We start from the raw sequence: 23,301 nt of genomic DNA, 5'->3' as shown, positions 1-23,301 counted from the left end.
GCGCAGCGGGCGGCCTCCGAAGTCGAAGTCCCGGCTGCAGGATACACGTCCACCTTCGTTAGTACTGAGGCCACGCCCCCTGAGGACTTCTTTTTAACATTAAAAAAAGGTTTCCTCACACTCCTCTGACACCTTATCTGGAATTTGCAGAACATCTCTGATAGCCTCTATGACAGCCTCTATTCCATGTGACAGAGTAGCATATTCCCCCTCCAAATCCACCTCACCATCCTCCATGTCTGACCCGTCAGTGTCAGAATGCAGGATATGGGCCAGAGATCATTTTTGCGAACAAATGGGAGAGGATTGAGACACAGTTTTGGGGACTGAGTCTCTGTTCATAAACTCATCAACAGTCTGTCTTAAGTATTGCGTCTCTTTCTCATTGCAGGCCAATTTCGTAGAAACATTGGATATCATTCCCTGAAGGGAATTAACCCACTCCGGTTCAGCGCCGCTATTCTGAGAAGATGCACTGCCCTGAGTACCCAGTAGTGAGCCCCCTGATGAAGAAGTACTCTCCGCTGAACAAGAAACACACTCTTTGCCTGACATAATGTAAATGTGACAACACACACACAGGAAAAGGTTAAGCACAATTAACCCACAAAGAGCCCTTCAGGGAGAGACAGAGAAATTTGGAGCCAGCCCCCACTTTGCCCTTAACGCTAATGCCAAGCTTAGCTGGGTCGCAGACTAAGTACAATAATAGGGGACTTAGTACACTAATAATGGCTCCCCCCTTGCTATGACCCCCTGGTACCACTGAAGTAAACTGGAGTCACTCCGGAGGAGCTGCATGTCCCTGTCAGTCAGCATCGGTGTTCACTGCAGAGGTAAAATGGCGCTGGTGAGCTGCTGGATCCGCTCATAGTGAAGGCCCCGCCCCCTCAATGGCACGCAGTCTTCCCGCTTTTTTATACTGGCTGAGGCAATCTGGTGCTTAAAATTCAGAGAAAAATATCTTTAAAGGTTGTTTTTGCCAGTGTGGGTACTGTGTACAGTGTACTGAGACGCAGCTGTGTACCGAGTCTGGAGACCCATTCCGCCCCGGTTAGAAGCCGTGCGTTTCCGTGCCCTCATTGCCACCATAATGGCCGGCGCCACGCTAACCGGGACGCCGGCATAGTGCTCACCACTCTTCTTTCTTCTGGCTCTGTTAGGGGTGGCAGCGTGATGCGGGAATGTATGCTCGCCTTGGTGAGGCTTGCGAATAGTTCCCTCAAGAGCTCAGTGTCCTGTCAGCGGGGAACGGGACCATTAACCCTTCAAGAGGTTGGGCCGATTTCCCTCCCAAGTCCCATGAAGCAGGCAGGCTGGTGCCTGAAAATAACAAACATATAAATAAAATGCAGAAAAATGTTCAGGAGCTTCCTTCAGCGTGACCGGCTCCTCCGGACACATTTTCTAAACTGAGTCTGGTTTGAGGGGAATAGAGGGAGAAGCCAGCGTACACTATCAATTTCTTAAAGTGCCCACGACTCCTAGTGGACACGTCTATACCCCATGGTACTAAATGGACCCCAGTATCCTCTAGGACCTAAGAGAAAACCAGAAAACATGACCTGTTGGGAGAACTAGAGGAATGGGAGTTAAGAACCACTAGTCTAACATATTAAAACTATATCAAGTAGAAAACTATATCAGTACTATAACACAAGAAATGAAGAACTATTAAAGAATGGCAGAGAGTGGGTTTATGGGCTGTGAACATAATCCTCTCCTTCAGGTTGGTAGGGTTAAGAATGTACAATCATTGGTGATCCTCTCTGGGTTTTTTTTTTAGGGGCGTGGGACTTCAAAAAGACCCATCTCATTCACACATCTTTTGACTAAAAGACTGACCCTGTCTTAATATGTTCTTGGGCCAATTAAAATGGATGGAGTGGATGGCAATTGATGGAACCCTGAGACAGGAACAGGTGGGTGTGAAGATTCCAACTTGTAGTGTTGAGAATCTAACAGGGAGATTGAGAAGGATCATTTGCTCCTATGCATGCCCCCATGTTTACATCATAGTCAGAGGCATCTTCAGGACACCAGATTCCACAGCTGAGATTGCAGATTAGTAATGTAATAATGATACACTGGATTAAGGCCGCCTATTTCCCTGATGAAACTTCAGGCTACAGCGCAGAAACGTGTCAGCTGTCAGACTGAATTGGCCGTGAATTCCGTAACAGCCTATGGTTCATTCATTAACCCAATTAACTCATTGGGCACTGTTGTGTCCTCCAAACTTTTGGGTGATCTTATTCCATAACAAACTATACAAGATAAAAGTAATTTCCCTTCCTTTTCCCTCCATGAGAGCATAATATCCAAACATATAAGAAAAATCATAAAGTCACAAAAATACAATTAGATCAGTAATACAAAACACAACACAAAAAATGCAAGGGGTCAGGTGCGATTTATTCTTGATATGAAATAGGCTTCACATGTAATCACAAAGTTTCACCTCTGCATGTGTGTCAGAATAACGTCTGCCTTAACTGGATTTGATTTCTGCTACTTCCTACAATGACATTAAGACGTCTTCTCACCCATGTGAAGTCTCTTGTGTGTAACAAGAGTTGATTTATCCTCAAAACATGTCCCACACTCCGAACATGGAAATGGCTTCAGACCTGCATGAGTTTTCCGATGTGTAACAAGATTGCATTTCTGTGTAAAACATTTCCCACACTCAGAACAAGAAAATGGTTTCTCGCCTGTGTGAGTTCTCTGATGTGTAACAAGATATGATTTATGTCCAAAACATTTCCCACACTCAGAACATGCAAATGGCCTCTTACCTGTGTGACATCTGTTATGTATAACAAGATCGGATTCCTGCTTAAAATATTTCCTACATTCAGAGCATGAAAATGTTTTCTCACCTGTGTGACATTTCTGATGTGTAACAAGATTGGAGATCTGTGTAAAACATTTCCCACACTCAGAACAAGAAAATGGTTTCTCACCTGTGTGAATTCTCTGGTGTTTATGAAGAACTGCTGCATTAATAAAACATTTTCCACACTCAGAGCATGAAAATGGTCTCTCTCCTGTGTGAGATTTCTGATGTGTGAGAAGATTTGATCTTTGTATAAAACACTTCCCACACTCCAAACAGGAAAATGGCTTTTCGCCTGTGTGAATTCTCTGGTGTGTAAGAAAAGTTGATTTATACACAAAACACTTCCCACACTCAGAACAGGAAAATGGTTTCTCACCTGTGTGATCTCTCTGATGTGTAACGAGATTTGATTGCTGTGTAAAAGATTTCCCGCACTCATAGCATGGAAATGGATTGTCACCTTTATGAAGTCTCTGATGTCTAACAAGAACTGATTTGTTAGTATAACATTTCCCACACTCAGTACAGGAAAAGGGTTTCTCACCTGTGTGAAGTCTCTGATGTCTGATAAGTTTTGATTTTTCAATAAAACATTTCCCACACTCCGAACATGGAAATGGCTTCAGACCTGTATGAGTTTTCTGATGTTGAAAAAGCTTTGACCTCTCTTTAAAACATTTCCCACACTCAGAGCATGGATATGGCCTCTCACCTTTGTGGATTCTCTTATGCTTAATGAGAGTTGATTTATGTGTAAAACATTTCCCACACTCAGAGCACGGATATGGCCTCTCACCTGTGTGGATTATCTTATGCTTAACGAGAGTTGATTTGTGTGTAAAACATTTCCCACACTCAGAGCATGGATATGGCCTCTCACCTGTGTGGATTCTCTTATGTCTTATAAGAGCCGATTTGTGTGTAAAACATTTCCCACACTCAGAGCATGAAAATGGTTTCTCACCTGTGTGAGTTCTCTCATGTGTAACCAGAACGGATTTGTGCGTAAAACATTTCCCACACCAAGTACAGGAAAACTGCTTTGTGCCCGTGTGAATTTTCTCATGTCTAACAAGAACTGATTTGTGTATGAAACATTTCCCACACTCAGAACATGGAAAGGGTTTCCGATCCATCTTAGTTGGCTGATCTGTAATAACCTTTGTGTCTTGTGTAAAATATTTGGAATCTAAAGGACAGGGAAATATTTTATCTGCTTTAAGCTCTGTAATAGATGTACCATTATCACAGTTATATGAACAATCCTCCAGACTAGAGGAAACAGATGAAATTGCTGCATCTGGAAATACTGGCTGTATGATTGGGGTAACAGGGGTTGCTCCTGGAGAATTTAGTCTATCGTCATTATCGATTATTTCACCATCTGGAGATAAAATGAGATGTCCTTCCACGATGTTTCTGCTTTTGCGCCAATCTGCTGGGAATAAAATAAATGTAAGGAAAGGTGGATATTTCCTGTATGAAGTTGAATTGGTATATTTCTAACAGTGTTTACATGATTATTCTAATAACTAGGATGCTGGAGTGTAATTTGCTGCATTGAAAACTTATGTTGGTTTAACAAAGTTGAAATGAGCTTTAGAATAATAAACCATTGTCTATAATAGCTGTAAAGCTGAGAGCACAGTTGTGATTGAGATAGAACCGTGTTAAAAAAGAGGATTTTGGTATTTACCGATAAATCCACTTCTCTGAATCCACTCAGGGACACTGCAACACACGAGACAGCTGGTATGTGAAGTATGCAGACCGGAGGTGGCACAATCTAACAGTAACAAAATTATGCACAGCCGGCTCCTCCCCCTTCACGCCCCCTATCCCTCAGTTTGAGAAAAGAGGTAACATGAAAAACAAGCCCTATGGAGAGGAACCAACCGTAGCAACAAGTCAGACAATAACGCAGAACCATTGACCAAATAGTTCAAACAGTTTGAACTAAAATTTAACAAGAACATGTAGGCCGACAGCACCGAGGTGGGTGTCCAGTGTCCGAGTGGATTCAGAGAAATTGATTTATCGGTAAGTACCAAAATCCCCTTTTCTCTTTCATCCACTAGGGGACACTGGAACACGAGACAGCTTGGGGACATCTCAAAGATACTCCCATGGGCGGGAGTGCTGTCTGAAGCCTGCAGAATCAAACGTTTACACCTGCATCTCTGGGTGCAAACGTATCATAATTGTAAAATCGAATGAAACGTGTGTTCAATGACCACGTTGCCGCTCATTAAGTCTGGGTAGTGGAGGCACCTCTAGTCTCCGCCTATGAAGCACCCACTGATTTGGTGAGCACCTACTCTAAAAGGAACTCTCTTAGAACAAGAGATATAAACCTGTCTGATGGTAAATCGTATCCATCTGGCTAAAGTCTGCTAAGAAGTCGGCCAGCCCTTGTTGGGCCCATCATGCAGATACAAAGAGTCAAACATTCTAATAGAGGATGTAGCCTGTACGTAAATCTTAAAGGTTCTGGCCACATCCAAAGACAAGCCCCCTTCCGCAAATCCCTGGAAGGAGGGAACCACAATGGGCTGGTTAATGTGGAAACCAGAAACCACTATAGGTAAAACTCCGCTTTTGTATGGAGCTCGGCCCTGTTCTCCTGAAAAACGAGGAAAGGACTCTTATACGATAGAGCTCACAACTCTAAAACCCTTCTTGCAAATGCCAAATCTAGTAACAGGGTAACGTTTTTAAGATCCAATGTCTCGAGAGGCTCATTTTGGAATAAAAAAATAAAATTGAGCACTAAAGATCCCACGGGGCCGTGGAGGACGAACAAGGTGGCTGTATTCTCAGTCCACCCTGTAAAAAAACGTCTGAACTTCCTGTAAGGCCGCCAGACGTTGTTGAAATAGAATAGAGAGGGCTGAGACTTGTACCTTCAAGGATCCAAACCTCAAATCTTCATCTAATCCAGTTTGGAGAAATCATAGAAGTCTATAGAGGCAGAACTCCTTGAAATTCCACCCTTTTGACTGACACCAGTCCATGTACTTCTTCCATATTCTATAGTAATGTGCCGCTATGACTGGTTTCCTTGCAGCTAACCTTGCGGGGATAGCCGATTTCGGAATACTCTTGTATCTTTAGAATCCCGGTTTCAAGCACCACAGTGAAACGTAGACGGTTTAGATCTGAGAAATGGGCCTTGATTTGCACTTTCCTGTCCAAGATAAGATCCTTGTGGCCTCCCTTAAAGCCATGCAGATCTTTGTTCATCCTCGACTGTTTATGTGCCATTGCTGCCACATTGTCTTACTTAACTCTTACGTGTTGAGACCTTACTAGTTCCTCTGCCAGAAGAAGTGCATTGTAAATGGCTCTTCAATCGAAACTATATATTGGAAAGCTGCTTTCATGCGGTGACCACCTTCCCTGAAAATGATTGTTCTCCAGCACTGCTCCCCAACCTCTGAGACTGGCATCCATTGTCAGGATCTTCCAATCCCAGATTCCAAAAACTCTTTTCTGCAGCTACAATCCTGTTGACTGACCACCATATTAACGAGGTCCTGACTTGAAGCAACAAGCGAATCCGTCGATGGAGAAGCCTATACATGCCTGCCCCCTAAGCAATTCAATTCATCTGGAAAGGTCTGGAATGAAGCCTGCCCTATTGGATTGCTTCGAATTATACTACCATCCTTTCCAGAAGCATTACACATGGATGCCGGGACACTGTCCGGTTCTGTAAAACCTGACGTAGTTTCCTTGATCTCTCGAACCTTGTCTTCTGGGAGAAATACCATCAGATGTATTGTATCTAAAATGAGACCCAGGAATTGAATCCTCTGCGTTGTTTGAAGGTGTGGATTTTCTTTGAAATTCACTATCCAACCGTGAGGAATCAGAAACTGATGAATGGTTTGAGCATTCCTGAGAGGGAGCCATGATCAGAAGGTCCAGATAAGGAATTATCTTTACCCCTAAGGATCTCACTGTCGCGATCATTACAGCCTTGATCTTTGTGAAGATTCTCGGGGCTCATGATAAGCTGAAAGGTAGGGCTCTGAACTGGTAATGATTTTTGTCCACTGCAAACCGTAATTAGGCTTGGTGTGGAGTCCAAATTGTGACCTAAAAGGTACGCGTCCTTTTGTCCAGGTATACCATGAACTCTTTCTTGTTCCAGTCACGACATAACCGCTTGGGTTGACTCCATCCTGAACCTCTAAACATTCAGGAACTGCTTTTAAACTTTTAAATTTAAAGATTGGTCTGATGAACCCATCCGGTTTAGGCACTACAAAAAGATTTGAATAAAAACCCATCCCATTTGAGAAGTCGGTACAACCATAATTACTTCCGTCTGACAATAGGTCCTCTTTTGAGGTAACCTCCAAGGATCTTCCGCCAGAAGCCCCCTCAGGTCCGAGTAACAACTCCTGCGAGGCTAGTCTGGTGCTTTTAAACATAGTATTTTGGTTAACTACCGGTAAACCCTTTTCTCATATTCCGTAGAGGATGCTGGGGTCCACATTAGTACCATGGGGTATAGATGGGTCTACCAGGAGCCATTGGCACTTTAAGAGTTTGAGAGTGTGGGCTGGCTCCTCCCTCTATGCCCCTCCTACCAGACTCAGTTTAGAAACTGTGACGGACATCTTCGAGAGAAGGATTTTACAGATAGTGGCGAGAGTCACACCAGCTCACACATACAAGGCACATCAAGCTAACTAGCTTGAAACGCACAAACCGCTGAAACATTACTTACCAAGTAACAATGCAGTACTCAAATAAAACGAAGTTGTACTGAACCAAATAACGATAGCAGGAAAACGAAGCACTGGGCGGGCTGCCGGCATCCTCTACAGACTACGAGAAAAAGGATTTACTGGTAGGTAACCAAAATCCTATTTTCTCTTATGTCCTAGGAGGCTGCTGGGGTCCACATTAGTATCATGGGGATGTACCAAAGCTCCCAGAACGGGAGGGAGAGCGCAGAGGCTCCTGCAGAACTGATTGACCAAACTTCAGGTCCTCAGCGGCCAAAGTATCGAACTTGTAAAACTTTGCAAACGTGTTCGACCCAGACCAAGTAGCCACTCAGCAAAGCTGTAAAGCCGAGACACCCCAGGCAGCCACCCAGGAAGAACCCACCTTATGAGTAGAGTGGGCCTTAACAGACGTAGGACACGGCAATCCTTCCGTAGAATATGCATGCTGGATAGTGAACCTGATCCAGCGAGACTGTCTGCTTAGAAGCAGGACACCAAAGTTTCTTAGGATCATACAGGACAGAGAGTCCGATTTCCTGTGACGAGCAGTCCTCTTCACATAGATTTTCAGAGCCCTTACAACATCCAAGGACTTTGATGAAATTGAGGAGTCAATAGCAACTGGCACCACAATAGGTTGGTTGATATGAAATGCCGACACAACCTTTGGAAGAAACTGCTAACGTGTCCGAAGCTCAGCCCTATCTTCATGGAAGATCAAGTATGGGCTTCTACAGTACAAAGCCCCCAACTCCGACACACGTCTAGCAGATGCTAAGGCCAACAAAGTGACAGCCTTTCACGTGAGAAACTTGACCTCAACCTCCTGTAGAGGCTCAAACCAGTCCAACTGGAGGAACTGCAACATCACGTTAAGATCCCAGGGCGCCGTAGGCGGCACAAAGGGAGGTTGGATGTGCAGAACTCCCTTTAAAAAAGTCTGAACCTCAGGGAGGGCAGCCAACTGTTTCTGGAAGAAAATGTATAGGGACGAAATTTGGACCTTTATGGATCCCAACCTCAGGCCCATATCCACACCTGCTTGCAAGAAGAGGAGAAAATATCCCAGTTGAAACTCCGCCGCAGGAAACTTCTTGGACTCACACCAAGATACATATTTTTTCCAAATAGGATGGTAATGTTTAGATGTAACTCTTTCCTAGCCTGTATCAGGGTAGGAATAACCTTGTTTGGAATGCCCTTCCAAGCTAGTATCTTGCGTTCAACCTCCGTGCCGTCAAACGCAGCCACGGTAAGCCTTGATAGGCAATGGCCCCTGCTGCAGCAGGTCTTCTTGAAGAGAAAGAGGCCTCGGCTTTTCTAACAGTAGATCCAAAAAATCCGCGTACCAAGACCTTCTTGGTCAGTCTGGAGCAATGAGGATCGCTTGGACCCTTGTTCTTCTTATGCGCTTTAGCACTCTTGGAATGTGTGGGAGTGGTGGAAACACGTACACAGAGTGGAAAACCCACGGAGTCACCAGGGCGTCCATCGCCACTACTTGTGGGTCCCTCGACCTGGAACAATATCACCGAAGCTTCTTGTTGAGACGAGAGGCCATCATGTTGATTTGAGGTACACCCCAAAGATCTGCTACCTCCGTGAGTCCCCACTCTCCTGGATGGAGATCGTTTCTGCTGAGGAAGTCCGCTTCCCAGTTGTCTACTCCCGGAATGAAGATTGCTGACAGCGCCAACGCGTGTTTTTCTGCCCAGAGGATGATTCTTGTTACCGCTGACATTGCAGCTCTGATCTTCGTTCCGCCCTGTCGGTTGATGTAAGCCACTGTCGTTACATTGTCCGACTGCACTTGAATGGCCTGATTTCTCAGAAGATTGGCCGCTTGGAGAAGACAGTTGTAGACGGCTCTTAGTTCTAGAATGTTTATCGGCAGGCTGGCTTCTAGACTTGACTACCTTCCTTGGAAGGTCTGCACTTGTGTGACTGCGCCCCAGCCTCGGAGACTTGCATCCATGGTTAGAAGGATCCAGTCCTGAATCCCGAACCTGTGGCCCTCCAGAAGGTGAGGTAGTTGCAACCAGCAAAGGAGTGAAATCCTCGCCTTTGGTGACAGACGTATTCTCTGGTGCATATGTAGATTGGATCCCGACCACTTATCCAGGAGATCCAGTTGGAAGGACCGAGCATGAAACCTCTCGTATTCTAAAGCCTCGTAAGAGGCTACCATCTTTCCCAGAAGGCGAATGCATTGATGAACCGACACCCGGGCTGGCTTCAGGACATCCCGGACCATTGTTCGTATCACCAACGCTTTTTCCTCTGGAAGAAACACCCTCTGCACTTCCGTGTCGGGGATCATTCCCAGAAAGGACAACCTACTGGTTGGTTCCAAATTTGATTTTGGAAGATTGAGGATCCAACCGTATTCCCTGAGCAGGTGGGTCGTGAAAAGGATGGACTGTAACAGCTTCTCTTTGGATGGTGCCTTTATCAGCAGATCGTCCAGATATGGAATTATGTTCACCCCCTGTCTGTGGAGGAAAACCATCATTTCTGCCATCACCTTGGTGAACACCCTCGGTGCTGTGCAGAGACCAAATGGCACAGCCTGGAACTGATAGTGACAGTCCAACAGTACGAATCGGAGATAAGCCTGATGTGGCGGCCAAATTGGAATGTGGAGGTATGCATCCTTGATATCCATCCTCGATATCCAGGGATACCAGGATTTCCCCCTCTTCCAGACTTGATATCACCACCCTCAGAGACTCCATTTTGAACTTGAACTTCTTCAGTAAAGGGATTTAGCGATTTTAGGTTCAGTGCCATGAAAATGTTCGAACAGTAACCTTTGTTTTGCATATGAGGAGGGACTGGTACAATAACCAGTGCCTCCACCAACTTCTAGACGGCTTCCTGCAGGACAGCCCTGTCTGCCAGCAAAGCTGGCAAGCCTGATTTGAAGGATCGGTGAGTAGGGAGATCTTTAAATTCCAGCCTGTACCCCAGGGACACGATATCTTGCACCCAGGGATCCAGGCCGGACGATACCCAGACGTGACTGAAATGCCCGAGTCCGCTCTCACTGGCCCCACCTCCGGGGCGTGCAGTCCACCGTCATGCAGAGGACTTCGGCGTACCTGAAGCAGACTTCTGTTCCTGGGAACCCGCCGCAGCCGGTTTCTTGGATTTGGGCCGGCCTCCCCTAAAGAAGGTGTTTGACGATCTGGCCTTTCGTGGCTTGGCAGCCCGAAAGGGCTGCGATGCAGTTGAAGAAAAGGGTTTCTTCGTAGCAGGTGCAGCTGAGGGAAGAAAAGAGGACTTGTTCGTGGAGATCCACGCATCTAACGCTTCCCCAAAGAGCTGTGTAGGGTAGGATCTCCACACTCCTCTTGGATTCCGCACTGGCAGACCACTGTCGCAGCCACAGTCCTCGACGAGCTGAGACAGACATGGAAGAAATTCCTGCATCCATGGAACCCAGGTCTTTCATGGATTCTACCAGAAATCCTGCCGAATCCTGAATGTTTTGCAAAAACAATTCAACATCAGATTTATCCATAGTATCCAAATCTTCAAGTAATGTGCCTGACCACTTTACTATAGCTTTGTCAATCCAAGCACTGGCAATAATGGGACGTAATATAGCCCCTGAAGCCGTGTACATAGATTTGAGCGTATAATAAATTTTACGATCAGCCGGCTCTTTCAAGGCGGCGGATCCTGGAACAGGTAAAACCACTTTTTTGAGAGTCTGGATACAGACGTGTCAACATGGGTTTTCCCAGTTTTTTCTATCCTCCATAGAGAAAGGACAAACCACCAGGATCCTTTTAGGGATCTGGAAAAGAAAATTCAGGGTTTTCCCACGCTTTTTCAAAATTAGCATTGTCAGTGTATTCAGTCTAGCGGCCATACCGGCTCCACGGTAATAGTGTATCTAGAGGTATAGCTTTATGGTTTGATAAAGCTAAATATTTATCTTATATAAAACCCTTTGTGAGGTCTAAGAACACTGTACGCTATTTACGTATGGAGTACCGTAAGGGTACGCTCGTTGCGTAACGATCGCTTAGCCGTGGTCGAGACGCTCAAGCGTCACGTTCGCTCACGGCCAAGAGATCACAGGCAGGCACGCTATTGGCTGCCGACTAACGTAATGATTCGCTATAGCGTAGCGGCCGCTCGGGACCACGAGGAGATCACCAGCGGCGCAGACGCTCACAATGTTAAACCTTTATATCTAAACCATAAACAATGTAATATGCTGTAAAACCTTAGTGTAGAGATAGGGTGTAGATGCAACACAGTGTAACCTTATTAACTTAAAAGCTGTTTGAGCGTCACCGACGCTCAGGGAATACTTAACACTATAAGAAATACACAGATACCGTGCTTAGGGTCCAACGCCTAATATATATATTATGAATGTTATACTTGCAAAAGAATTAATACAATACAAGTCATACACTACAATATAACAGACTACCTAACCAGATAACTACACATGAAATACAATACAATACTATTACGTTTAAGGGATTACGAGAGAAAGAGGAGAAGAGAGAGAGAGAGAGAGAGATATGGCCCATAACAACAAGAAAGACAATATGATTGCGGAGAAAACTTACGCACAAAGGAAACGATCGCATGCGCCTCTGGACATCCAGCTCCCGATTTTCAGCAATGATAACCGTTGAAGAGTGAGAGCTGGATGTGATCGGCTTGTCTATTTATGCCCCACACACAATACAATTCAATGGTCCCTACAATCTCATTGTTCATTGGACACAGGAATTCCTCCTCGCATTATAACAAAAGGTCATAGGTTGATTCATACAGGTGGGCTGTGACGATTTCCAACAGCTCAGGTGGGAGGGAAACTGGGTTTCCCGCCGCATGGATAATTAAGTGCAAATAATAGTAAATGGACATAAACTTCTTATGTCCATAACTATTCGCACGAGCGATTAATCCGCTTCAAACCAACACCGGAATATTGCTAATTAAAATACTCTTCCGATGGATACTAAACACCACTGTATTACTCCTGTCTGACCCTTCGTATCAAACAAAGGGGGATTTCTCTGTTCATGAACATTCTACATTAACCAAACTTTCAGAATCTATCAAAGGGACCATGATCTACAAAATACATTATATAGTGAAAATATGTAACGATTGAGTCGCACGCTACGAACACATGAACTCTACCGTAAATGCACATACCGCGCGCCCGCGGGTGCCCGCAACAGCGAGTATGCACACTCACGGGAGAGCGCACGCATGCGCAGCGCAGACCTGAATGAGGTGCAAATATGGCAGTGTGCATCGTGATATTTTTCTGACTTTGACAGGTTTAAGATAATATTGACATTATCAGCATTTAACTCTTTTGACGCAGGGAAGTTTAGCGAGGCTCTCTTATTTTCAGTGAAGTAAGCCTCCTCAACCTGCACAGGAGTTGTATCAGTAATATTCAACACATCCTTATACGAGAAAAGGATTTACCGATAGGTAATTAAAATCCTATTTTCTCTTACGTCCTAGAGGATGCTGGGGTCCATATTAGTACCATGGGGATGTACCAAAGCAAGTATGGGAGGGAGAGTGCTGAGTGTCCTGCAGAACAGATTGACCAAACCTTAGGTCCTCAGAGGCCAAAGTATCGAACTTGTAAAACTTAGCAAACGTGTTCGACCCAGACCAAGTAGCCGCTCGGCAAAACTGCAAAGCCGAGGCACCCCGGGCAGCTGCCCAGGGAGAACCCACCTTACGAGAAGAGTGGGCCTGAACAGATTTTGGACAAGCCAAACCTGCCTTTGAATAAGCATGCTGGATAGTAAAAGTCTGATCCAGCGAGAACCTGCAGCCCTTGAGCAAGTGAGAAATTTGCAGCCATCAGAGGAGTGAAATTCTGGCTTTCGGCGACAGGCGTATCTGCTGAAGATGTGATCCCGACCATTTGTCCAGGAGGTCCAGCTGAAAGAACCGTGCATGAAATCTTCCGTACTGTAGAGCCTCGTTGGTGGCTACCATTTTCCACAGAAAGCGAATGCACTGATGAACCGATACCCGGGGTGGTTTCAAGACATCCCGGACCATGGATTGGATCACCAATGCTTTCGCCAGTGGTAGAAAGACCCGTTGCACTTCCGTGTCGAGTATCATCCCCAGGAAGGGCAGTTCTCCTTGTCGGTTACAAGGGCGACTTTGGAAGGTTCAGGATCCACCCATGATCCCGGAGTAGTTGTGTTGAGAGTGCAATACTCTACAACAGTTTCTCCTTGAAAGATGCCTTTATCAGCAGATCGTCCAGATATGGAATTGTGTTAACTCCCTGTTTGCGGAGGAGGAGCATCATCTCCGCCATGACCTTGGTGAAAATCCTCGGTGCTGTGGAGAGGCCAAATGGCAATGTCTGGAACTGATAGTGACCGTCCTGTAGTGCAAACCGTAGATAGGCCTGGTGAGGCGGCCAGATCGGAACATGAAGGTACGCATCCTTGATATCCAGGGATACTAGGAATTCCCCTTCCTCCAGACCTGAGATCAGTGCTCTCAGAGACTTCATCTTGAATTGGAAAACCCTCAAGTATGGGTTCAATGACTTCAGGTTCAATACAAGTCTCACCGAACCGTCCGGTTTCGGTACCACAAACAGGTTTGAGTAATAACCCTTGGTTTGTAGGTGAGGTGGAACTGGAACAATGACATTCGTTCGCACCAATTTTTGAATGGCTTCCTGTAGGATAGCACTTTCTGTCAGCGAAGCTGGTAAGCCTGATTTGAAGAATCTGTAGGGTGGCAGTTCCTGAAATTCCAGTCTGTACCCCTGGGCAACAATAGGGTCTAGCCAAGATGACGCCCAAACGTTACTGAAAGTCTTGCTCCCACCTGCCAATCTCCAGGCTGGGAGGTCCACCGTCATGATTTTGAGGAAACAGAACCTGGTTTCTGTTCCTGGGAACCTGTTGGTGCAGGTTTTCTGGATTTTCCCCGGCCTCCTCTAAAGAAGGTGGGGGGCCTTTGGCTATTTTAAAATTTTGCTGTCCCAAAAGACTGCAGCATAGGCTTAGGATAAGATTTCAGACCCGGTGCAGCTGCGGAGGGAAGAAAGGTCGACTTACCCGCAGTTGCCGTGAATATTTACGCACCCAGCGCTTCCCCAAACAGGGCCTGACCTGTGAAGGGTAGGTTCTCCACACTTTTCTTGGATTCCGCATCTGCAGTCCATTGGCATAGCCAGAGTCCTCTGCGTGCAGAGACTGCCATGGAAGTAGCTCGTGCATCAGCATGCCAATGTTCTTCATGGCCTCCACCATGAAACCAGCCGAATCCTGTATGTGACGTAAAAACAAGTCAATGTCACTCCTATCCATATTATCTAAGTCCTCAAGTAATGTGCCTGACCACTTTACTATAGCTTTAGAAATCCATGCACAAGCAATAGTGGGCTGTAAGGCCATGCCGGTAGCAGTGTATAGAGATTTGAGCATAGTCTCAATCTTACGGTCAGCCGGCTCTTTTAAGGCGGTTGAACCAGGGACAGGTAAAACCACCTTTTTAGACAACCTAGATACAGAAGAGTCTACCCATAGGTGGGCTTTCCCACTTCTTTCTATCCTCTTCAGGAAAAGGAAAAGCAATGAGAATTCTTTTAGGGATTTGGAATTTTTTCTCTGGGTTTTCCCATGATTTCTCAAACAATGAGTTTAACTTCTTAGAAGCAGGGTAGGTAAGCGAGGATGTCTTATTTACCTTTTCAGTAATGTGTAAAACTAATGGCTTCAATCATTAGTTGCACCCCTTTACCAAGGGAGGCATCCTCCCCTGCATATCCCCATCACCGTCCCCAGTATCAGAGTCGGTATCCGTGTCAACTTGCAGTATCTGGGCAGTGTATGTTTTTGTGGGTATGTAGGTGGGGTTTTTGATGAAGTAGTGGGGGTCGGATACTGTAAACCCTCCACAGTCTTCCTCAAAACCTGTGTCTTTTTCTCAGTATGTGACATCCTCGTTGAAATCTGGGATATCACGCCCCTTAAGGAATCCACCCATGCGAGTTCGGATTCAGAAGGCTGAGACAGCATATTGCAGTCCTGAGTACATGGAATCGACTCCCCTGGAGAAGACACACACTCTGCAGCGCAGGACACAGAGTCCCTAGACATGGTAACGTGAGATAAACACACAGGAAAATGTCAGATACAGTTTCCCCCAGAGCACCTTCAGAGAGTCACAGAGTATAAGGAGCCAGCCACCTAGCACCGCTGTGGGCAGTTATTATGACAAAATCCCCGTCGCTAACTAACTACGCTTAATAGAGTAGTTAGTATTGATCCCCCCGTCTATAACACCCTGGTACCGTGAGGCAATTGAGTTATCTGGAGGGCAGGGTTCCCTATCAGCGTCCTTGCAGGGAGAAAATGGCGCTGGCGAGTGCTGGATCCGCTCTGAGAGGAAGCCCTGCCCCCCGACATGGCGTGCGGCTTCTCTCACAATTTGTTTAAACTGGTCTGAGGTTTTTAGTGCTAACAGTGGTATTAGCCCCTGGAAGCTGTGTGACCAATGTAGGGTTAATCTGTGCTGGCTCAGGACGCCCCTCAAAGCGCCTACAGTGTCTGTCGCTGAGCCTTCCTGTAGCGCAGCCTGTCAGTGCTGCGCTCCCACCCTTGTGCCGCCATACCCGGCGGCAACACGTTAACCGGGGCATCGGCGCTGTACTCACCACTCTTCTTTCTTCTGGCTTTGTTAGGGGGTGGCGGCCGTGCTGCGGAAGTGAGTGGTTGCCTCAGGAGCTCAGTGTCCTGTCAGCTGGAGCAGAAGACCATTAACTCTTCAGGAAGTTGGTTCCTACTCCCACCCCCAAGTCCCACGAAGCAGGGAGGCTGCTGCCAGCAGCCTCCCTGTAACCTAACTATAAAAAATAATAAAACTAAGAAAACTCCTAGGAGCTCCCCTAGCTGTGACCGGCTCCTCCGGGCAGATTTTCTAAACCGGGTCTGGTAGGAGTGGTAGAGGGAGGGGCCAGCCCACACTATTAAACTCTTAAAGTGCCAGTGGCTCCTAGTGGACCCGTCTATACCCCATGATACTAAATTAAAACCCAGCATCCTCTAGGACGTAAGAGAAAACACCCACGCTCTTTCCTTTTTCGCCTTTTTAACACTGTCGCTATACGAGGAAATGGCGGAAAGATTTATACCCAATTGTATGACCATGGGATCGCCAGCACGTCCACCGTTTCTGCTGCTGGATCCCGCGTCCTGACCACATATCTTTGATAACTGATGTTCCGAGAGGCCATTAGGCCTATCTGCGGTAGACCCCCTCGTCGTACTATTGTCTCGAAATCCTGGGTATCATCATCACTCCAATGGATATCTTGGCGACTGAGTCTGCTTCCCAAAATTCCACTCCTGGGATGAAGACTGCTGACAGGATTATGAATCGCTGTAACAAATGGCCTCACTTTCGAAGGACAATGAGGAAGGCCTGTTGTAAAGAACAGACTGATCTATTTAGTATCCCTGGGAGATAATCTTGTTGACCCAGACCTCTGGAGAGATTTCGGCCCTGGTGTCCCAAAACCCTTCCAACTGTGCACCCACTAAAGAGGACCGTAATACCAGTATTTCTGGTCGTGATTTAGGAGCGGCCTCTGCTTCTACGAGTCTGAACGCCAAATCCTCTTCCTCTAGCTCGAAAGGATTGAGACCTAAAAGAATTGAACACCGGACCCGAATAATTTCTTTTGACCGGTGGCGTAGTCCTAGAATAGCGGTAGGTAGAAAAGTAGATTTCCCTGCTGATGCCAGGGAAATTCACTTGTCTAACTCTGGACTAAGTGTACAGAGGGAAAAGGTAGCAGGTGCACTATCTCACACTAGCTCAACCTGTAGTAACCAGAGGCACTTAGCATATTCCTGGCCAGGGCTATGAGCTTACCCACCGCATCAAGGTAGCCTCTCATTGGGTAAGTCCCTAACACTAACTATAGGGGTTCAGTTCTGGGGGGCAGGACACCCCAGAGCCACCCAGCCAGACAACCCCAGGGCATCGCAGGAGTGATAAAAATAATAAGAATTTACTTACCGATAATTCTATTTCTCATAGTCCGTAGTGGATGCTGGGAACTCCGTAAGGACCATGGGGAATAGCGGCTCCGCAGGAGACTGGGCACAAAAGTAAAAAGTTTGGGACTACCTGGTGTGCACTGGCTCCTCCCCCTATGACCCTCCTCCAAGCCTCAGTTAGGATACTGTGCCCGGACGAGCGTACACAATAAGGAAGGATTTTGAATCCCGGGTAAGACTCATACCAGCCACACCAATCACACTGTACAACCTGTGATCTGAACCCAGTTAACAGTATGATAACAGCGGAGCCTCTGAAAAGATGGCTCACAACAATAATAACCCGATTTTTGTAACTATGTACAAGTATTGCAGATAATCCGCACTTGGGATGGGCGCCCAGCATCCACTACGGACTATGAGAAATAGAATTATCGGTAAGTAAATTCTTATTTTCTCTGACGTCCTAGTGGATGCTGGGAACTCCGTAAGGACCATGGGGATTATACCAAAGCTCCCAAACGGGCGGGAGAGTGCGGATGACTCTGCAGCACCGAATGAGAGAACTCCAGGTCCTCCTCAGCCAGGGTATCAAATTTGTAGAATTTAGCAAACGTGTTCGCCCCTGACCAAGTAGCTGCTCGGCAAAGTTGTAAAGCCGAGACCCCTCGGGCAGCCGCCCAAGATGAGCCCACTTTCCTTGTGGAATGGGCTTTTACAGATTTTGGCTGTGGCAGGCCTGCCACAGAATGTGCAAGCTGAATTGTACTACAAATCCAACGAGCAATAGTCTGCTTAGAAGCAGGAGCACCCAGCTTGTTGGGTGCATACAGGATAAACAGCGAGTCAGATTTTACGTCCAGCAACTTGGAGTCCTCCAAGTCCCTAGTAGCCGCAGGTACCACAATAGGCTGGTTCAAGTGAAACGCTGAAACCACCTTAGGGAGAAATTGAGGACGAGTCCTCAATTCTGCCCTGTCCGTATGAAAAATTAGGTAAGGGCTTTTAGGTAAGGGCTAACAGCATTACCACTTTCCATGTGAGATATTTTAAGTCCACAGTGGTGAGTGGTTCAAACCAATGTGATTTTAGGAACCCCAAAACTACATTGAGATCCCAAGGTGCCACTGGAGGCACAAAAGGAGGCTGTATATGCAGTACCCCCTTGACAAACGTCTGAACTTCAGGAACTGAAGCCAGTTCTTTCTGGAAGAAAATCGACAGGGCCGAAATTTGAACCTTAATGGACCCTAATTTTAGGCCCATAGACAGTCCTGTTTGCAGGAAATGCAGGAAACGACCCAGTTGAAATTCCTCTGTAGGGGCCTTCCTGGCCTCACACCACGCAACATATTTACGCCAAATACGGTGATAATGTTGCACGGTTACATCCTTCCTGGCTTTGATCAGGGTAGGGATGACTTCATCCGGAATGCCTTTTTCCTTCAGGATCCGGCGTTCAACCGCCATGCCGTCAAACGCAGCCGCGGTAAGTCTTGGAACAGACAGGGTCCCTGCTGGAGCAGGTCCTTTCTTAGAGGTAGAGGCCACGGGTCCTCCGTGAGCATCTCTTGAAGTTCCGGGTACCAAGTCCTTCTTGGCCAATCCGGAGCCACGAGTATAGTCCTTACTCCTCTCCTTCTTATGATTCTCAGTACCTTGGGTATGAGAGGCAGAGGAGGGAACACATACACTGACTGGTACACCCACGGTGTTACCAGAGCGTCCACAGCTATTGCCTGAGGGTCCCTTGACCTGGCGCAATATCTGTCCAGTTTTTTGTTGAGGCGGGACGCCATCATGTCCACCTTTGGTTTTTCCCAACGGTTCACAATCATGTGGAAGACTTCTGGGTGAAGTCCCCACTCCCCCGGGTGGAGGTCGTGTCTGCTGAGGAAGTCTGCTTCCCAGTTGTCCACTCCCGGAATGAACACTGCTGACAGTGCTATCACATGATTTTCCGCCCAGCGAAGAATCCTTGCAACTTCTGCCATTGCCCTCCTGCTTCTTGTGCCGCCCTGTCTGTTTACGTGGGCGACTGCCGTGATGTTGTCCGACTGGATCAACACCGGCTGACCCTGAAGCAGAGGCCTTGCTTGACTTAGGGCATTGTAAATGGCCCTTAGTTCCAGGATATTTATGTGAAATGACGTTTCCATGCTTGACCACAAGCCCTGGAAATTTCTTCCCTGTGTGACTGCTCCCCAGCCTCTCAGGCTGGCATCCGTGGTCACCAGGACCCAGTCCTGAATGCCGAATCTGCGGCCCTCTAGAAGATGAGCACTCTGCAACCACCACAGGAGAGACACCCTTGTCCTTGGAGACAGGGTTATCCGCTGATGCATCTGAAGATGCGATCCGGACCATTTGTCCAGCAGATCCCACTGAAAAGTTCTTGCGTGGAATCTGCCGAATGGAATCGCTTCGTAAGAAGCCACCATTTTTCCCAGGACCCTTGTGCATTGATGCACTGACACTTGGCCTGGTTTTAGGAGGTTCCTGACTAGCTCGGATAACTCCCTGGCTTTCTCCTCCGGGAGAAACACCTTTTTCTGGACTGTGTCCAGAATCATCCCTAGGAACAGCAGACGTGTCGTCGGAATCAGCTGCGATTTTGGAATATTTAGAATCCACCCGTGCTGTCGTAGTACTACTTGAGATAGTGCTACTCCGACCTCTAACTGTTCCCTGGACCTTGCCCTTATCAGGAGATCGTCCAAGTAAGGGATAATTAAGACGCCTTTTCTTCGAAGAAGAATCATTTCGGCCATTACCTTGGTAAAGACCCGGGGTGCCGTGGACAATCCAAACGGCAGCGTCTGAAACTGATAGTGACAGTTCTGTACCACAAACCTGAGGTACCCTTGGTGAGAAGGGCAAATTGGGACATGGAGGTAAGCATCCTTGATGTCCAGAGACACCATATAGTCCCCTTCTTCCAGGTTCGCTATCACTGCTCTGAGTGACTCCATCTTGAATTTGAACCTTTGTATGTAAGTGTTCAATGATTTCAGATTTAAAATAGGTCTCACCGAGCCGTCCGGCTTCGGTACCACAAACAGCGTGGAATAATACCCCTTTCCCTGTTGTAGGAGGGGTACCTTGATTATCACCTGCTGGGAATACAGCTTGTGAATGGCTTCCAATACCGCCTCCCTGTTGGAGGGAGACGTTGGCAAAGCAGACTTCAGGAACCGGCGAGGGGGAGACGTCTTGAATTCCAATTTGTACCCCTGAGATACTACCTGCAGGATCCAGGGGTCCACTTGCGAGTGAGCCCACTGCGCGCTGAAATTCTTGAGACGACCCCCCACCGTACCGGAGTCCGCTTGTAAGGCCCCAGCGTCATGCTGAGGACTTGGCAGAAGCGGGGGAGGGCTTCTGTTCCTGGGAAGAGGCTGCCTGCTGCAGTCTTTTTCCCCTTCCTCTGCCCCGGGGCAGAAATGAGTGGCCTTTTGCCCGCTTGCCCTTATGGGGACGAAAGGACTGAGCCTGAAAAGACGGTGTCTTTTTCTGCTGAGAGGTGACCTGGGGTAAAAAGGTGGATTTCCCAGCCGTTGCCGTGGCCACCAGGTCCGATAGACCGACCCCAAATAACTCCTCCCCTTTATACGGCAATACTTCCATATGCCGTTTGGAATCCGAATCACCTGACCACTGTCGCGTCCATAACCCTCTTTTGGCAGAAATGGACAGCGCACTTACTCTTGATGCCAGAGTGCAAATATCCCTCTGTGCATCTCGCATATATAGAAATGCATCCTTTAAATGCTCTATAGTCAATAATATACTGTCCCTGTCCAGGGTATCAATATTTTCAGTCAGGGAATCCGACCAAGCCAGCCCCGCACTGCACATCCAGGCTGAGGCGATTGCTGGTCGCAGTATAACACCAGTATGTGTGTATATACTTTTTAGGATATTTTCCAGCTTCCTATCAGCTGGCTCTTTGAGGGCGGCCGTATCAGGAGACGGTAACGCCACTTGATTTGATAAGCGTGTGAGCGCCTTATCTACCCTAGGGGGTGTTTCCCAACGCGCCCTAACCTCTGGCGGGAAAGGGTATAATGCCAATAATTTTTTAGAAATTAGCAGTTTTTTATCGGGGGAAACCCACGCTTCATCACACACCTCATTTAATTCATCTGATTCAGGAAAAACTACGGGTAGTTTTTTCACACCCCACATAATACCCTTTTTTGTGGTACTTGTAGTATCAGAAATGTTCAAAACCTCCTTCATTGCCGTGATCATGTAACGTGTGGCCCTACTGGAAAATACGTTTGTTTCCTCACCGTCGACACTGGAGTCAGTGTCCGTGTCTGGGTCTGTGTCGACCATCTGAGGTAACGGGCGATTTAGAGCCCCTGACGGTGTTTGAGACGCCTGGACAGGTATTAACTGTTTTTCCGGCTGTCTCATGTCGTCAACAGTCTTTTGTAAAGTGCTGACGCTATCACGTAATTCCTTCCATAAGACCATCCAGTCAGGTGTCGACTCCCTAGGGGGTGACATCACTATTACAGGCAATTGCTCCGCCTCCATACCATTTTCCTCCTCATACATGTCGACACAACGTACCGACACACAGCACACACACAGGGAATGCTCTGATAGAGGACAGGACCCCACTAGCCCTTTGGGGAGACAGAGGGAGAGTTTGCCAGCACACACCAGAGCGCTATATATATATATATATACAGGGATAACCTTATATAAGTGTTTTTCCCTTATATAGCTGCTGTATTTATTAATCTGCCAAATTAGTGCCCCCCCTCTCTTGTTTTACCCTGTTTCTGTAGTGCAGGACTGCAGGGGAGAGCCAGGGAGCTTCCCTCCAACGGAGCTGTGAGGGAAAATGGCGCTTGTGTGCTGAGGAGATAGGCTCCGCCCCCTTCTCGGCGGCCTTTCTCCCGCTTTTTTAAGGAAAAACTGGCAGGGGTTAAATGCATCCATATAGCCCAGGAGCTATATGTGATGTATTTTTAGCCATCTAAGGTGTTTTTATTGCGTCTCAGGGCGCCCCCCCCCAGCGCCCTGCACCCTCAGTGACCGGAGTGTGAAGTGTGCTGAGAGCAATGGCGCACAGCTGCGGTGCTGTGCGCTACCTTATTGAAGACAGGACGTCTTCTGCCGCCGATTTTCCGGACCTCTTCTGTCTTCTGGCTCTGTAAGGGGGCCGGTGGCGCGGCTCTGGGACCCATCCATGGCTGGGCCTGTGATCGTCCCTCTGGAGCTAATGTCCAGTAGCCTAAGAAGCCCAATCCACTCTGCACGCAGGTGAGTTCGCTTCTTCTCCCCTTAGTCCCTCGGTGCAGTGAGCCTGTTGCCAGCAGGACTCACTGAAAATAAAAAACCTAATTTAAACTTTTACTCTAAGCAGCTCAGGAGAGCCACCTAGTATGCACCCTTCTCGTTCGGGCACAAAAATCTAACTGAGGCTTGGAGGAGGGTCATAGGGGGAGGAGCCAGTGCACACCAGGTAGTCCCAAAGCTTTTACTTTTGTGCCCAGTCTCCTGCGGAGCCGCTATTCCCCATGGTCCTTACGGAGTTCCCAGCATCCACTAGGACGTCAGAGAAATAGGGTTAAAGAGGTAAGAGCAGCTGTTGCTGCATGTGTGAATAATGTGAGGAGTAAGAGAAAATTATGTGAAGGTGTTACATATATATAAAACA

General features: G+C 47.2%; 2 protein-coding genes across 4 annotated transcripts in view; both read right to left on the bottom strand.

Annotated features, from left to right (window-relative positions):
- LOC134983156 (gastrula zinc finger protein XlCGF26.1-like) overlaps positions 1–23,301 on the bottom strand; it is a 319,758-nt gene that overhangs the window by 120,957 nt on the left and 175,500 nt on the right. The gene's annotated exons all lie outside the window — the stretch shown is intronic.
- Positions 2,397–23,301, bottom strand: part of LOC134983154 (oocyte zinc finger protein XlCOF6-like) — a 69,766-nt gene continuing 48,861 nt past the window's right edge. For all 3 annotated transcript variants that reach the window (XM_063948901.1, XM_063948899.1, XM_063948900.1), the window contains one exon: positions 2,397–4,277. In XM_063948901.1, the coding sequence (XP_063804971.1) occupies positions 2,530–4,277 (1,748 nt within the window). In that variant the 3' untranslated portion in view covers positions 2,397–2,529. The remainder of the gene's footprint in view (positions 4,278–23,301) is intronic.

This window comes from Pseudophryne corroboree (genome assembly GCF_028390025.1).
Source record: "Pseudophryne corroboree isolate aPseCor3 chromosome 3 unlocalized genomic scaffold, aPseCor3.hap2 SUPER_3_unloc_1, whole genome shotgun sequence".
NCBI lineage: Eukaryota > Metazoa > Chordata > Amphibia > Anura > Myobatrachidae > Pseudophryne > Pseudophryne corroboree.
The sequence above is the reverse complement of the archived record's forward strand: the minus strand, read 5'-3'. Positions and strand labels throughout refer to the sequence as shown.